Here is a 16,960-nt window from a genome sequence, read left to right on the forward strand (position 1 = left end):
CCAAACTGAGGGTCAGGCAAAGTCAGGCAATTGACTCGAATCACACACACACCCGACGGCCCTTCCTTTTCCCCACAGGGATACAAGGTCGAGCAAGAGCGCAGTACGAGCAAGGCAAACAGCACAGTGAGATTGCTAGCACGCGGCAGTTCAAGAGAAGGAGAAAGGCTGCAGGAATCAAGAGGGTGGCGAGGAGAGAAGTGACCTTGCCCTTTTCGTCCCAGAACCGCAGAGCTTTTAGGCAGGCCTAAGACCGCAATCAATAGCACAAGTGTCCTGCAGCAGATGTAAACGGTACACGGGGCCAGCCTATGCCAATAAGCAGGAGCGAGGAAAGCTCCCGCAGCACCAGCCATGACTCCGTGGCAACTGGCAAGCAGTTCATCACAGCCGGTGAGTCGAGGAGAGAACCGATAAGAACCCAGCTGTGTTGAGTAGGAATCGCAAAGTGGGAAGTTTTAAACCAAAACTGATTAACTTTGAATGAACTATAAAAAGTGTCAAGGGGAGACCAGCAGTAGAGGGAAACCGGCACCACGTGGATGCTAACTCAAGAGAGTCTGGTCGAGCCCCATATGAGAGAAACTACAGATACCAGAAGGGCATAGGAGGACCAGCGAACTAGATCAAAGTGGTCATACAGGGCGTTAAGCAAAATCCCTGTGCAATCGAATGACTGATCTACAAGCACTTTGAAAGGAACTGAATCCCAATAATATTGGACAATTGTGAATGTGAAGTAAAGAGGGGTCCGAGCCCGACCGAGGGAGATCCAGGGGTGAAGCCATCACCCAAGAATATGAAGAGAGGGATAGGTCTGGGCCCGACCGAGGGAGATCAAGGGGTGAAGCGGTCACCCAAAGTTAACTGATAAAGGAAGTTTGATATATTTTGGACTATGATACGTGAAGGATCAGCACCCAGAAGAGGGGGATCCAGGGGTGATCCTGTCACCCAGTGAACATTGAAAACAAACTCATTTGGTTAAAGGAACCTTTGTTTTTGGTATTTGAAACCAGAGAGGCCTGCAAAATCAAGAAAATATAGCTATTTTGGGGGTCTTGATATCAATTAAGAACTTTCTAGGTATTTGCGCCCAGAAGAAGGGAATCCTGTGGTGAACGTCGTCACCCAAAGCCCATGGAAAAGAGACTGTATCTTTGTTTTGTTAGATAAACACGTCAGGCCCGGAAGGCAAAAGACTTTCAAAGGAAACAAGACTTGGCCATCGATGGTCCTGAACTGCCATTGGAACTGTCATCTCGTGCTGGAAAAGCCAGAGACTGTACTGTGCTCCAAGCTCCCATCTTACCCAGTGTCCAAACTGTGGGGAAGGGAGACCCAGGCTACCGCATCCTGACATTATTTGAGAACACTTCTTTCTTTACTTGAGAACTATCCCACACCCCTTTTTTGTAATAGTTGTAAGGTTTGGCAAAAGGTTTTTTAGTATAGGCCCTTTTTATTTTTGACACGGCGCCACTAGGACTGCCTTATTTTCATTTGGTGGTTGAAGCTTGCTCCCAATATTAGATTTAGGTTTAGACTAGGCGTTTTTCTAACCTGCATACAGAATTAATTGTTCAAAAAACACCCTTGAACTGTGGTCACTTGTGTGTCTGTCTTGTTGTCACCATGAGTTTCTCATAACAGGCAGCCAGAGGGAAGGTATCTGGTAGTCAAGTGGGCCATTGGGTGAACAATAGTAACCCTGTGCTCGGTCTGAGCACCGAACCGCAGCAGTCCACCTTTTGTAAATCAGTATTTGAGTTTTTGGGGGAGTGAACGGAGGGTGTTATAATTTGTGGGGGCGAGTTCAACATGATAGATTCCACACTAGACTGGAGCTCGCTAAAGAGCAGGGTGCTGCCGCTACAACTCCAAACAGAGGTAATCTCTTGGAGCTGCTGCGAGACACATACATGATAGCTGTATGGCGAGCGACCCATCCCACCACAAAAGACTTTTTACTCCTTTTTTAGATTATATGTTGGTAGATACAGCCCAAGAATACAGAATTGTGTCCTCGGAAATAAACCTCATAGGCTGGTCTGATCACGACAAGACAACTGTCACCCTAGATCTAGGGACGAACACCCCAAAAGTAGGTAGATGGGTCTGCAACGATAACCTGTATAAAGACCCCCTCTTCAGGGAAAAGCTTTGTGATAGTATTGTAGAATTTATTCAGAACAATGACACAGGCGACCTGTCGCTCAACACGGTAGGGAGGTTGATAAACCTACCCTGAGAGGGGTACTGAAAACAGGGGGTTGGGAGGGATTGCAAAAAAAAAAAAAAAAAAAAAAGAATGCGCATGTTACGAGAACCAGCATTAAAAAAAGGATATCAGGTGTAAGGAGATCTCGACAGTTCAGCTCTGCTTTCTGAAGTTAAAATACTTTGAGAAAGGGGACAAAGCATATACCCTGCTGCATTCTAGATTGAGGATGCAGAGGGCAGACAGGATAGTTCACCGGGTGAGGAGTACTGCTGGGGAGGCTTTGCCAGAGATCGGCGCTTTGCACAATTTTATGTCACAGACACGTGCAACAACGAGCATTACCTAACGGGGCTAATATCAAAAATGCTCACAGCGGAAGAATGCGTACCTCTCAATGCTCAATATAGATGATGATGAGGTCCTTCAGGCTATTGCTAAACTCCGGGGAGGCTTGGCACCAGGACAGGATGGTTACATCCCAGACATACCCTCACATATATCCCATCCACAGATCTTGCAACGGTGGTGGGTTCCCCGGTTTGTTCGAGGTTGGACTATGCAAATGGATTTTCAGGCATACCAGGCAAACAACTTAACTGATTAGAGGGCTCAAAATGCAGCTTTGAGACTCATTTTCAAGCATCCAAAGTAGCCTCAGATTCTGCATTTCGGCTATCCCTGCACTGTCAGCCAGAGGATACATTTTAAGATCTTGTGCCTCGTTTTCAAATGAATAAACTGGTTGGCTCCTCCCTATTTAGTTAACAAAATTGCCCATCTTCAGCCGACCCGTGTACTACGCTAATCTAATTTGCTTATCCATCTCACTGTCTCACTACTTCTCAAGGGGTGATAGACAGTTTACGGGCCCCAGTTGTGGAATGCATTACAGCTTTCTGTGCATAAACTCTCCTCCATTATGGTCTTTAGGAAAGGATTAAAAACTTATTTTCCAGTGACAAGTGTTAGTTCATGGAGCTTACATTCATTCAGTCAGTCAGTCGAATGACAATGATATAAACTTCGCCTAGATGCAGATTGGTCAGTCAAGTGCACCATATAAATGCATCAAAATCTAATCTAGTTAATAAAGTTCCACACTGCAATACATATTTCCCCCAGTGCTCCCATGCAGTGAAATTCTCTGGAGCAGAACAAATCGCACTTCCTGTTGAAACTGGAGGTGAATATTTCCACCTGAAGTCACTCCCAAAATGCAAATATCTCATCCAGAACTTCCTGGCAGAGCTAGCACTCATTGGACACTGACTTATACCTGCTTAAGGGATGAGCAACCATGATCACCGACCCAGCAAGCTATGCTGTTGACAGACCTCATTCTCCAGAGCGCTGAATCACACAAGCATTACTTTCCTGCAGAGAGGCAGCAATCCCACACCACTTTGTTGGAATAATGTCCGTCATAATGTGCCCTGCACCTGCCCTGCATGAATGGAAGGCGCTCATGGATGGCAAAATATCCCCACATTCCAGTTTATTGATGTGCTCCTCAGCAGGGGATCATAGGCCCATCCCGGTCAGCTTGTTCCAACCCTTAAGGCAGAACTATCAGACAACTGTCAAGTGAGGCCAAGGGTTCAGAAAAGGTGCGCCCCTTAATAAATTGTGTTGCTGGGCTGACCACAGAAGGTCCTAAGACACTTTATTTTAGACCTGCAAAAAGCCAGTCACATGGCCCTCAAACGGAGCATTAACAGTGTAGCCACTTGAGACCTCATTCGCAGCTAGGTCTTGGGCACGACACAGATATAGGATACCATGAGCCCCAGAAGATGCAGAAAGGCAAAGGATGGGACTAGACTGGACTTTGATTGGAAAACCTGCACTGTTTTCCATCTGTTCTTTTGGATGAAAAGCCCTGCCTGACACATGTGAAGAACTTCCAAGATGAGCTGGAGCAATTGGGATCCATTACATGGGACTTCTTGAAGTTCAGGGAGAAGCCGAAGTTGTGTAGGAGATTGACAGATTTGGTTCAGATGCGCTGAAAACAGATCTGGTATTCAAGTTCTAATGAGCTATTAAAAGGCATGAACCTTTTCCCTACTGCGATGTGAAGCAGCCTGCTCGGTGAACACCCTTTGTGGTGAGCAAAGACCAAAGAGCATGACTCTGAACAAGCAATTGGATTCCTCAACCACGAACCACAGGAGCTTACCATTCTTCAGATAGGCACATGGAGTTGGGCATCCTGAAGAGCCAATGACATCAGCCAGTCCTGCAGGTAGGGAGCCTGGGGGATTTGAGACAAGGTAAACATCTTGAATGTGTTCTTCTGCAGAAGAAATTCAGTAGCTGTAAAAGCAAGATGGGGCGCAGGGCCATGACTTCCTTCGGTACCAGAAAGTAAATGTAATACCACCAGTTCCCTCTTTGCAGAAAGCACCAGTTCTATGGCGCTCTTTACAAGCTGCCGGATCGCCTCAGACTGGAGGAAGGTTTGGAGGGGAAGAGGAAGAAGTGTGGTTGTGAGCATTGTTTGAAAGGGAGGCAGTAACCCGGTGATATAATCCAAGCGTTAAAATTATAAGGACAGTGGAAAAGATTGCCTCTCTGGGTACCTCTGCCCTTGTTCTAGAGGGTGAAATGCTGCTGGGTCTGTTTGCTGGTGGGCGCCTGACCCCTTCTATGGAAGGCACAGTAGGTGTAGGTCCGAAAGGAACGGGCCTTGTGAGTGGAGGCAACAAGCTGTTGGACAGCCAAACCCAATAACTTTGCTGTGGCCTTGGAAGCTAATTTTCTAAGGACTCATCCAGCCTTAGTCCTAAACAGGTTGTTGCCATTAGGCATCATGTAAAGAACCTTCTACTGACATTTTGGGCAAATCTAGAGGTCTTCATCCAAGTGTCTACTCAAGACATAGTCGAGGACATTATGGGAGCCATACAGTCTGCCATGCCAAGGCTTAACAGGAGTATTTGGGACACTGCCTTGTTTCCATCCTTCACCAGAGGCGCTTCATTGCTGAAAGGGGCAGATTTATTGATCGATTCTTATTCTCACAGTGGTAAACCACAGCGAGATTAAAGGGAAATGCACCTACAGTGAAACTGGTTCATGTGCTTCAACAGCACAAAAACTCAGATCTTCTACAACCGTGGCCATTTTCTTCTAGAAGGTCATACAGGGTTTGCATAGGCTGAGAACTGCACAAAAGCAAGCTGCAGAGGATGTGGCCAGACCACAAGCACCCTGTAAATCCAAACCCAGTTAAGTCAAGGCAACCTCATGTTGGAAGAGTTCCTCTAGGAAGTACTCCACTTTTGAATCCAAGGGTTCCACACCACAAGGGACAGGATTGTTCTCTTCATCAAAAATCCAGACCAGCAACCTGTTGTCATCGAGGCATAGATGCACAAAGGTGGAGCCACACAACGTTGGACGGGAGAGGTCTCAACATCTAGAGCACAAACTGAGCAAAGTTGCATTAAAAAAAATGTGCTTCTGCAAGCATGGCAAAGTGCACAAGGACCTTGCTTTGCTACCGGCACCAAAGCAATTGGTGCCTTGGCAAAGATCAACATGTGTTCCCTGAATTCCTCCCACTACAGAAGAACCAGTAGGGAATGGTACACCATAGGTGGTGGTGGCGAGTCCTCAGATGAACCAACATCTTGCCATGACCGCTCAAAAAGGCGCGAGACCTCTTGTGGTGCTCCCCCCCCCCCGCCTTTCCGGTCACCTACATGTGAGTAGGATTGTTCAGGTTTTTATTATCAGAGCAGTGTTCCACTCGAACCTTTGTGGAAGCGGGGCTTCAGAGCAGGAGATTTGGCGGGGGACTGTTTACATACCTTGTGGAGGAAAGTAAAAAGCTTTGCGGCACGCTACCGGATGGCTTTTACATGCATGGACTGACACGATCAGCAGTCCTCAAAATCGTGTTCCTCGCTAATGCACTAGCAACAAACCATGTGGGGGTCTGAAACAGACTAATGCCACCGAACAATCCCTGCAGTGATTAAAGCCCATTTTAGGATTTGGCATGACACACTGATAATTTCCAAAATGTCTAGTGATATTGAGCAACGTAATGGAGGAAAAAAGGAATAAGGTCATGGGGCAGAAATGGATTCATTTTAATTGTCCCTGGTGTCATGGGCAAAAAACAGCATCGCACAGAGCTAACAAGGAGCTGCATGGCGCCTACTGGTGGTTAAAAAGGTTTACAAGAACAGTTGACGTTGGAAGATATAAGTCTTAAGAGGAGGAATCTGAGGAAAGAAGTAAACCACAAGAAGTCTGTTTTCAGTTGGTGTAAGGCTCATTTGACGGTTTACTCGATCTGAACGTCATAATTAAGCTTGCTGAAGAGCATGATGCCCAGTGATCTTTTACTGGATAAGATTGTCCGACCGATCCATTCTATTGCTGGAAAAGGGTTTCAATGTCTTCTTTCAATAACCACACTGAAGCATGACATCTCCCTCATCCCATCCCCTTTACACACCCATCAACCCTGTAAGGGCTACCTCTATACTTAGGATTGTCTAGTCCCAATGTCTTCTATACAAAGCTAGCATGCCCATTCTAAAAAGAAACCAAGTTCCAAAAATTGCCTAAATTAAAGGGAAATAACTTGCAACTATTAACATACAAATCCTAACAAAAAGTGTGCCTCACAGATATTGAACAACACACATTTTCAAAATGAATTAAATCAAATCCATCAGGCATCATAAAACTCACCTTTGAAACCAGGAAAAAGTTTTTTTCTTGTTTTTGAAAATTAGTTTATTTTGCAAACTGTATCATACTGCCAGGGTTATGCACACATCAATTATGTGGTCATGATTAATAAAAGCAGTAATGGGTAGCGATAAGTTGGTTTAAACATTATGCACTAGCAGCTAAAACTTTGAGTCTACGAATTTGTCAATTTTGGCTTCAATCAGTTTCAGATGAAGAGGGAACGATTAACCATTAACAGTTAATTTGTGGATAATTTACAATGCTAAATTCTGCTTTTATTATTTCTCTTCCTCTAGTCTTCAGACTTTCGAAGATTTATTTAGTTCCAGATGACAATCGCAAAACCCCACATTCCCCCGTCACTTAATGTTTGAGTTACTTACAGTGACCACCTCCCATTCCTCCATAGTGGTTTGAAACTGCAATGAGGTCATAAACATAGGGTCCTGCCTTCGGATCAGACACAAAGCTGGACATCTGCAAATTGCTAAAAATAAGAAACAAATGAATGTGAAAGTAGGACAAAAGGATTACCTTTTTATCTACATGTGTTCTTGTATAATTGACTAATTTAAATATTTTTCTGTTATTCTTATTGATTGTAAAATCAATAAATTTTGAAAATTCAGTTGAATGCTTTAATAAAGAAAAGTGGACGAGTGTAAATGCACTTTTGTCATAATCCTTATATATGAATAAGAGAAATATAAAACATTCTAATCATATAATTCATTAAAAGCACTCAAATGCCATATCTATCTTGCTGCTGTTTAACTTGAAAGGACACGCTTTCCCTGCAAGAAAGAATTGATAAACTATGTAGCCAGTCTTCAATAACAGGCATAACAATGCTCCTCCAAAACTTCAATATGTGTTTTTTGGCCATAAGACCTCAATAAACCCAAAAGAGCTTACTAGTAGACCGATTAATATGGGGAAAGGACCCAACACAAAACACATCTTCCTTAGAGACCAATGCACACAATGAGTTAACCCCTTGTGTATACCGCAAGTCCAAATCAATTTTAAATCTACTAGGACCTGCCCATTCAACTGATTTTAAACACTCATATCTACTTCAGTGCTTTTTAAAATAAGTCATACACTCTTCAAATGATTACAGGCATCTTCAGAATTTGGGTGGCGCCTCCCAAACATAAGATACTCTTACATGTGTTTTTATGTGTAACCTTACAGCTGCAGGTGGGTTAATTGGAGTACAACACACATAATACATGAATTAGTTATAGAACAAAAGGCCAGTAAAGAAAATAGTTGAGAATCAAATCACAGTTTATTACGATATTACCTTAAGAAAATGTGATGCATTCATTAATGTAGTCACAAAGGACATTAGGAAACTAGACAACAAATACGCAGAGAAAAGACCATTAACTATAACTCAATTAAACAAGAGTACTCAGCCCTCTAAAAACATCAAACTGAAATTAGCATAATAATTAAACATGCTGGTAAGGGAGTTAACATTTATTTTGAACAGCGATTATGGAAAAATAGGCTGAGCTCATTTGGAAAAAAGGGAAACTACAGTATGATCACAGGGAATCTCAGTGAGGTGCTCACAAATATAACTGACCAGATAATCTTGCCCCAATCACACTAAAGCATGACCCTGAACTCCGGTGGTACCATATACTATTAAGAATGTTCATTGACTCCCTCCTCTTGGCATTTTTCGAATATTATTTCGATATACAAAAAAAGGTGACAGAACAGACCCCAATAATTATTGACCGATTACGATCCTGGATGCCCCCAGCAAGGTTTTTGCTTCCTCGTTATTAAAGGAGTTCTTCAAAAGGGTTCATTCTCGCCCATCCACATGCATCAGCAAATCAATCTACATAGCCTGCGCATAGACATTACGAGCACACCTTTGACCGAGTCTTAAGTGAAAGTGTGTGGGCCATACTAAGATGCTGGGGCTTTTCGACAGTAGGCGTTAGTGCACCTCGACTCGGTCGTCGGCTCCGGATGGGATGTTGGTCGTCGTACATATACTGTGTCACTATGCCCCCGTACCTCAGTTCCTACAGAAACCTTCTCTTGAAAGAAGGAAAGGTGGCACACAAGATAGAGCCTGCAGCTCGCCGACCCGCTTGGCGGGAGTGAGGGCCACCACGATGCGGTTTTCAAAGTAAGTAACGGCAAGGGACAAGAATGTAAAGGCTCAACTGGAGCCGCCATAAGAAATGCAAGAACCAAATTAAGGTCCAAGTCAGTAACTACAAAAGGAACAGGCGGAAACCTATTCACAAGGGCCTTCAGGAATTGAGCCATAAACCAGATAGTGAAGAAGGACCCTCGATCGGAGACCTTTTGAACATAAAGCTGGCAAGTATCCTTTGACTGTGGTGACCTGAAGAGGCCAGTGACAGAAGGAATTCCATCACTAAAGTGGTGGGATAAGAGATGCGGTCAATTTCGCATAGCTGGCGCCACGCCTCAAACCTTCTCCACAAAATACAGAAATCTTGTTGACTGTCTACGTGCAGCCAACAGCACCTCGAGTACCTCTTCAGAGAGGTCCCAGTCATATTTCATCCTCTCAAGAGCCATGCATGTAGGTTGAGGGATTCCAGGTTTGGGTGGAGTCCCCAACCACCCGACTGGTAAAGGCGATCCATACAAAGAGGCAACTAGAGAGCTGGCCAGATGGTCACGTCCAGGAGGTATGAGTACAAAGTCCTCCTCGCTCAATCCGGGGCGATCAAGAGCAGGGTTGCTCGAAACATCCTCAACCGCCTGAAAACACACGGAATGACGGAAATTGGAGGGAAGGCATAGTGGGGTGGAGGTGTCCAGTCCAATAAAAATGTGTCCCCTAGTGCACCATTCGATGAATTCCCTCGAGCAAAACTGTCTGCACTTCCTGTTGGACTCTGTGGCAAATACACCAGTGGGGGACTTCAGGGCACACTTCCCACTTGTCTGGAACCGTGCTCTGTCTGCTCAGAGAATCCGTCAAGCAGTTCTCTGTCCCCGCCAGATGGACTGCCGAGACCGAGATCTGGTTCTCCAATAGCCAGAACCACAGCTGCATCGCTACTCTGCAAAGGGGGAGGCAGCGCACACCACCCTGCTTGTTAAGGTAACGCATGGCCACTGTATTGAGTCGGAATCAGGACATGCTTCCCCTTGAGACACGGAGCAAAAGCCCTCATGCCCAACCTGATGGTTCATAACTCCAGGCTTTTGATGTGCCACCTGGCTTCCATTGCTGACCAAAGGCTGTTCACCTGCATGTCCTTGCAGTGAGCACTCCAACCCTTCAGCGACGCATCCATGACCACTCAGGCCTGAGGCCACAAAGACCAGAAGGGTTCCCCCGCCATGATATTGCTGCTGTTGAGCCACCAACCAAGGTAGTCGACCACTGGCCTCGACACCCTGATGGAAACCGTGAGGGTCTGAGGTACTCAGACCACTGACTTTGTAGGAGCCATTGTAGAGCTCTTGTGCGCAGCCTGGCCTCTGGCACTAGAAAAATACAGGAGGCCATGAGGCCTAAGATGCGGAGGAAAGAAGCTGATGGTAAGGCGGCATGGTTCTGGCACAAATTCACCATCTGCATGATGCAGGTTTACTCTTTTTCAGGCGGGAAGGCCTTCTAGGACTTCTCTGATGAACAGGAGCCTCTGAACTGGCGTCGCATGGGTTTTCAAGTTGAGAGAGAAGCCAAGCTTCTGCAGTAGCATGCAGGTGTCCTCTAGGCGAGGCAAGATCTGCCCTGACAACTTCCCTCAGATCAGCCAGTCGTTCAGGTATGGAAAAACATGGACTCCGGATCTCCTGAGGTGTGCTGCGACTACAGCTATGAGCTTGGTGAAGACCCTTGGAGCAGAGGTCAACCCAAATGGAATCACTGTGAACCGATAGGCCCTTTTCCCCTATAAAGGAACCTCAGGAACTTCCTGTGCTTGCAATGTATAGGTACATGGAAATGAGCGTCCTGCAGAACTATGGACACCAGCCAGTCCTGCAATTCGAGAACGTGGAGAATTTCTCTCAACGTTACTATCCTGAATTTGTCTTTCCTCATGAATTTGTTCAAGGTCCTGAGGTCCAGAATGGGACGGAGACCTTCTCCCTTCTTGGGTACCAGGATGTACCAGCCAGACGCTCTCTGTTCGGGAGGTACTCTTCCATGGCACCCTTCAACAACAGGGCACGCAGTTCTTTCTGGAGCTCCTGTCCCGGTTGGCTTGGAGGTGGTGGTGGTCTGTCTGGTGGTTTCCTTAAGAAAGGAAGACACTAACCCCACCGCACAAGATCAAGGGCCCAGGCGCCAGAGGTAATTTCCTGCTTTCTTGGCCATTGCGTCCAACCTCTCACCTTCTATGTCTGGGGGCAGATTTGGATTTGAGTTAGAAGCTGGTGGTGATTGTGGCTGCCTGCACAACAAGACATTCCGGAGAAGGGTGACAAACCAAAAATAATGGGTCTCCTCTTGCGGGCTGTACTTCTCAGTCATAGTAGAGCAGACAGGGGGAATGGAGCAGGGGTGCTGCCATAAGGAAGCTATGGGATCCGCAATTGCTGGATTAAGTGGCTCACTTCTCGGCGTTACTGGGCCCTCATCCAAGATGTCCGTTCGGCCATAGCCCTGGGTTGGCATTGCTGCAGATTATAGTCCCAGGATGTCTACAATTCTTTCTACTAGGGCTCTAGATTTAGCATGGGTATGGGTGTAGGGCTGTCCCTGTTGAAATTCCACATCTGGCGTTGTGTTTAGGCGGATAGCACCATAGAGCCCTTATGTCATTAACGAAAGATCTGGCTGATTGCCGAAATATTCGATGCCCCCTGACCCCGTATACATAGGATCGATGCCCCCCTGGTCATCGCTAAAAATTGATGCCATGGAGCCAAAGAACAAGGTCCTGGAAAGCGGGGCAAAGGATCGGTCGCAGGTAGTATGCACGGAAGGTCTCTCTCTCTCTCTCTCCCTTGATGATTAATGGAAGTCAGCGTCGAACGGGGCTTAAGCACTGAAGATACGCCTGGGACATCTGCACCTAGAAGCTCCCTGCATCAACGGTTTGTTTGCCTTTTTCGGCATCAAACCCGAAGGCTTTTCCAACATCGATGGCGTCGACAAAGGGGCTTGTGTGGGGTTGGGAGTGCTGAGCACTACTGTTGCCACCGAGGCTCACTGGTTGGGGTGTGTACCCGCACCTGCCAGTTTCTCGAACATAGCCAGAATTTCTTTTTTAAACTTTTCCGACTCCTGCTGAGTGGTCGGCCCAGCCGAAGTCTTACCTTTCTCCGAAGAGGTGGACTTGTGGCGGGGACGCCGCTTTTTCTCATGCAACGAGAAAGAGTGGCTCCTCGAATGCGACCAGTTCTTGGACTTCCGCCGATATGTTTCCTTTTCAGGGGTAGGCCCCTCAGTCTCAGCCTCGGAGGACCGGATGGTGGACCACGCAGTGGATTTTGTAGAGGGTTGGCCTAAAGCCAATTTAGCTGCCCGCTAGCGCACAGAGTTCAGATTCATCTTAAAGCATGACACACTCTTCCGTGTCGTGATCCACACCGAGACACCACAGACATATAAGTTATTGCTGATCAATCACCGACATTTTGGAATAGCAGTCTGTGCACTGTTTAAAACCTAAAATCCAAGGTGGCGGTCGTAGAAATAAAGATAAATCGGACTGATTTCCGTTAAAAAGGTCGAAGACTCAGGATTGTATTCCTCAGAGCAGCATGTCTAGCGCGCAAAAAAATATATACGACACCCGATGTCACATCCGGAGACGACATTCGGGCACCAAGCAAGACTGATCGACGGCCGAGTCGAGGTCCATTACGCCCCCTGTCAAACAATTTTCAAAGCAGGAGAGCTGCATGAGGATATCTATCAGATGAGGAATCTGCAGGAGAAAGGCAATCCATTGAATGGTGCTTAACTACTGATAAGCTAAATTCCTATTCCCAGTAAACTGAATATTCAAAATTCATTAGGAAAGGGTTAATTCTATCAAAGTATATTTGTTTCCCTATAATAAATAATACATTGAGGGGGTGGTAAATTAGATTTAAACTAAATCAGCTTTCAAAACTCGATTGCCCTGGGCCGAGACTGGGTATTACTAAAGACAAAAGAACATGTAGGTGGTGTGGTAACGAAAAAGGAATTTGAGTCATTAATACATCTTACTATTTATTGCACTCAGAGCAGTCACCCAAGACACTGGTGTCTTGATAGATTCTTATATTCCTCCTTTGTCAACACGGTAGAGTGCTTGTGGGCAAGGATGATGCTTGGGGATGTTCTCTGACACTAGCCTTTTAAAGGGTTTTAACACATCCTTTTGTATGATGCATTACTTTTTATACTGTGGATCGTGGACTGGAGTTTGCTGGAAGAATGTTTTTACTAAATAGTATTATAAGTGGTTTTTAATTATACATTTTAAAACCAAAATGTATTTTGTATCAACTTGTGTATTGTATGGATTATTATCAACATTGTTCTGTATTTTGATATATTGCTCAATGTATTTTCTTTTTTTATTTCTAATCTTTGTCATTTGTGCAAGGTACAACTAAAACATATAACTGCTGAAAATAATGGTTTTTGGAAGGAGTAATTAGTAGAAAGGATTATGGGCAACTCAAAATCAAACATCCAAAAAACCCGTTCATTTATTTGTACCTAAGATGCATACATTTTATAGAGATCTCCCATCTGGAAGACCTATTGTGAATAGAATTAGACACTGGAACCAATATCAGAATTGATTGATTCTTTCTTAAACCCTCTAGTCATTAACCCCCATACCATACAAGACACAGTATGCATTTATTACAACAATTAGCTGATGTAGACTCAATCAGATATTGTATTGGACCTAATCTTGAAAAATACATTTTCACATTTAACAATGAGACATTTCAACACCTCATACATGTGGGTGATTTACAAAGAGCAAAAAGGAATTGCAGCAATAACAGTTATTTTGAGGAACAAAAGTGACATATATATATTTAAAAAAAAAGATTCAAAGACTGGATAAAAACAAAATACAAATCCAGAATGCAGACGAAAAGATCAAATCAATGACTTAGTATCTAAACTTTTCATTACCCATTGGGATATACTATGATTGGATAAGGAATTACATCAATTCATTTAACAAAAACAATGGATAGTATTTACTAGATCAAGAATACGTCCTCAAAGTTGCCTTTACAGGGAGAATGAGTGATGACAAAACATTTTGGATAGCAAAACCGGTTGAAGGATTCTTTTTAGTTATGGCAATTGCACTATATGCAAATGTTATTAATTTACTAATGTTTTAGGTTCAATATAATAGCAAAAGATTCTAAATGTATTCATTGTTGAAGTGCTTTTGTAATTTATGGGATAAGGAACAAGTTACTTACCTGTAACTGTTGTTCTCCAGCATAGGTCTGGCATGGATTCACATGCTCATGAATATTCCCCGTCGTCAGGCTGGGAATCCTCGGTAAAGAAAAAACCAGTATCAGTTTCGTTTCTGATCTGTCTTTCGTAGTAATAACCAATCACTGGTCTCTGCGTCATACTGACCACAGCCAATGACTGCCCTCTACCCAAGCACCGCCTCTGGCAGCCATCTTCAGATTTGGAAGCACGTGAAGTGGCAGTATGACCAAGTGAAGAGCCGCAGAGGGGTAGGCGGGAGGGTTCGCATGTGAATCCATGCCAGACCCATGCTGGAGAACAAGTTACAGGTAAGTAACTTGTTCCTTCTCCAGCATGGGGTCTGGCATGGATTCACATGCTCATGAATAAAGAATACATAGCAGTACACACATGCACAACCACGGGAGGTGGCAAAGGCTCAACATTAAGCATTACATCAAACTCAACATTAAGCATCTTACCTCCTCACCAGGCTCACCTCAGGCGAACAGGTTGCGCAGCACTGCTTGGCCGACCCTGGACTCCTCCCTGGAATCCCGGTCGACGCAGTAGAATTTCGTGAAGGTGTGCGTCGACCTCCACGTAGCAGCCCTGCATATGTCCAGCAGGGGCACACCAGATAGGAACGCCGTGGTAGCTGCGATCGCTCTGGTGGAATGGGCTCTCGGACGGCCAGGCAGCTGTCGGTTTGCCAACCGGTGACAGTACATGATACAGCCGGAGAGCCATCTGGAAATGGAAGCCTTCGAGAGAGCCTTCCCCTGATTGACAGGTCCAAAGTTCACAAAGAGTTGTGACGTCTTCCGAAAACACTTCGTGCGGTCTACGTAGAACTTCAGCGCTCTAGCCACATCCAGCGAGTGCAAAGTCCTCTCAGCCGGCGACGAAGGCGACGGGAAGAACACAGGCAACACCAAGGGTTCGTTGAGATGGAAGTCCGACGGTACCTTGGGCATGAAGGAGGGGTGCGTCCTGAGCACTACCCTCGTGTCGTGAAAAGTCAAGTACGGGGCCTTGCAGGAAAGGGCCTGGATCTCCCCCACTCGTCGTGCGGAGGTGATGGCCACAAGAAACGCTGTTTTCCACGACAGAAATTTCAACGGAGCCGAGCGCAGAGGCTCGAACGGAGGTCCCATGAGCTTGGTCAGCACCACGTTGAGCTCCCACACCGGGGCCGGAGCCTTCACCGGCGGGAACGATCTGAACAGTCCCTTCATGAACTCTTTCACCAGACGATGAGACCACAAGGACGTCCGCCCCGTGGTTCTGGTGTATCGGGAGATCGCAGCAAGATGAATCTTGATGGACGCGTGTGCCAGTCCAGCTTTGGCCAGCGTCAGCAGGTACGGCAGTACTTGGGGAGCCGTAATCCGTAGAGGGTTAATCTTCTGTGCGTGGCACCAGACAGAGAACCTCTTCCATTTGTGTCCGTAGCATTTAAGAGTCGAGGACGCCCTGGCCTTTGCAAGAACCTCTCTGCAGTCGGCCGGTATGTCGTATCCTCCAAACTCTAGCGCTGCAGGAGCCAGGCCTGCAAGTTCAGCGATTTCGGGTCGTGGTGGAGGATGGCGCCTCCTTCCCTGGAGAGTAGATCCGCGTCCACCGGCAGCTTGATTGGCGGGGACGCTGACAAGTTCAGAAGGTCCGGGAACCATATCTGCCTCGGCCACGCAGGTGCGACGAGGATCATCCTGCACCGTGACCTCTTGAGCTGGTTGACGAGCCGGATTAGCAGCGGCAAAGGAGGGAACGCGTAGAGGAACAGGCCCTCCCAGGGGAACGAGAAAGCATTGCCCATGCTCCTCGCCTGGGGAAACCTGCTGGCGAACCTCAGGCACTTGGAGTTCATCGCCGTCACGAACAGGTCGATCTGGGGTGTGCCCCACCGTCGGAAGAGGCGATCCACTAGATCCTGCCGTAGCTCCCACTCGTGGCACGAGCGCAGCTCCCTGCTGAGCGAGTCGGCGATGGTGTTTTTTTATCCCTGCCAGATGAAACGGCACCAGAAATATCCTTTGGGCGACGGCCCAATGCCACAGGTCCTGCGCCTCCTTGGACAGTGCTGGGGACCTGGTTCCGCCCTGTTTCCTGATGTAAAACATGGTGGTGGTGTTGTCGGTGAAGATCCTCACCACCTTGCCCTTGAGGGACGGAAGGAAGGACCTGAGGGCCCAAAACACTGCACGGAGCTCCAGGACGTTGATATGTAGGGATTTCTCCGTCGGGAGCCAAAGGCCTCTTGCGTGCAGATTTTCGGTGTGCGCTCCCCACCCTTCCAGGGAGGCATCCGTGGTCACTGTCTCCTGGTGGGCTGGGGTCTGGAAGTCCATGCCCGCCGTCAGATGCGCGCGGGTGCCCCACCACCGGATCGCTCGTCGGAAACTCTCGTCGAGTGTGATCCTTTCCTCGAAGCTGCCCGTCATTTGGATCCAGCGCGCGTCCAGGAACTCCTGCAACGGGCGCATCCGGAGCCTGCACATGGGAATGAGGTAGATGCAGGAAGACATCATTCCGAGGAGGGACTTGATGGACCTCACCTTGGCCGCGTCGGCCACCAACATCCGCTGCACCTTGCCCAGGATGGT

At 46.5% G+C, this 16,960-nt stretch overlaps 1 protein-coding gene across 2 annotated transcripts in view; it reads right to left on the reverse strand.

Annotated features, from left to right (window-relative positions):
• The window catches only part of USP4 (ubiquitin specific peptidase 4), a 2,223,295-nt gene that overhangs the window by 198,252 nt on the left and 2,008,083 nt on the right, over positions 1 to 16,960 (reverse strand). For both annotated transcript variants that reach the window (XM_069644193.1, XM_069644194.1), the window contains one exon: positions 7,321 to 7,424. In XM_069644193.1, the coding sequence (XP_069500294.1) occupies positions 7,321 to 7,424 (104 nt within the window). The remainder of the gene's footprint in view (positions 1 to 7,320; positions 7,425 to 16,960) is intronic.

The sequence above is a fragment of the Ambystoma mexicanum genome, chromosome 2p, assembly GCF_040938575.1.
Source record: "Ambystoma mexicanum isolate Mex_15411 chromosome 2p, UKY_AmexF1_1, whole genome shotgun sequence".
In the NCBI taxonomy this organism is placed as follows: domain Eukaryota; kingdom Metazoa; phylum Chordata; class Amphibia; order Caudata; family Ambystomatidae; genus Ambystoma; species Ambystoma mexicanum.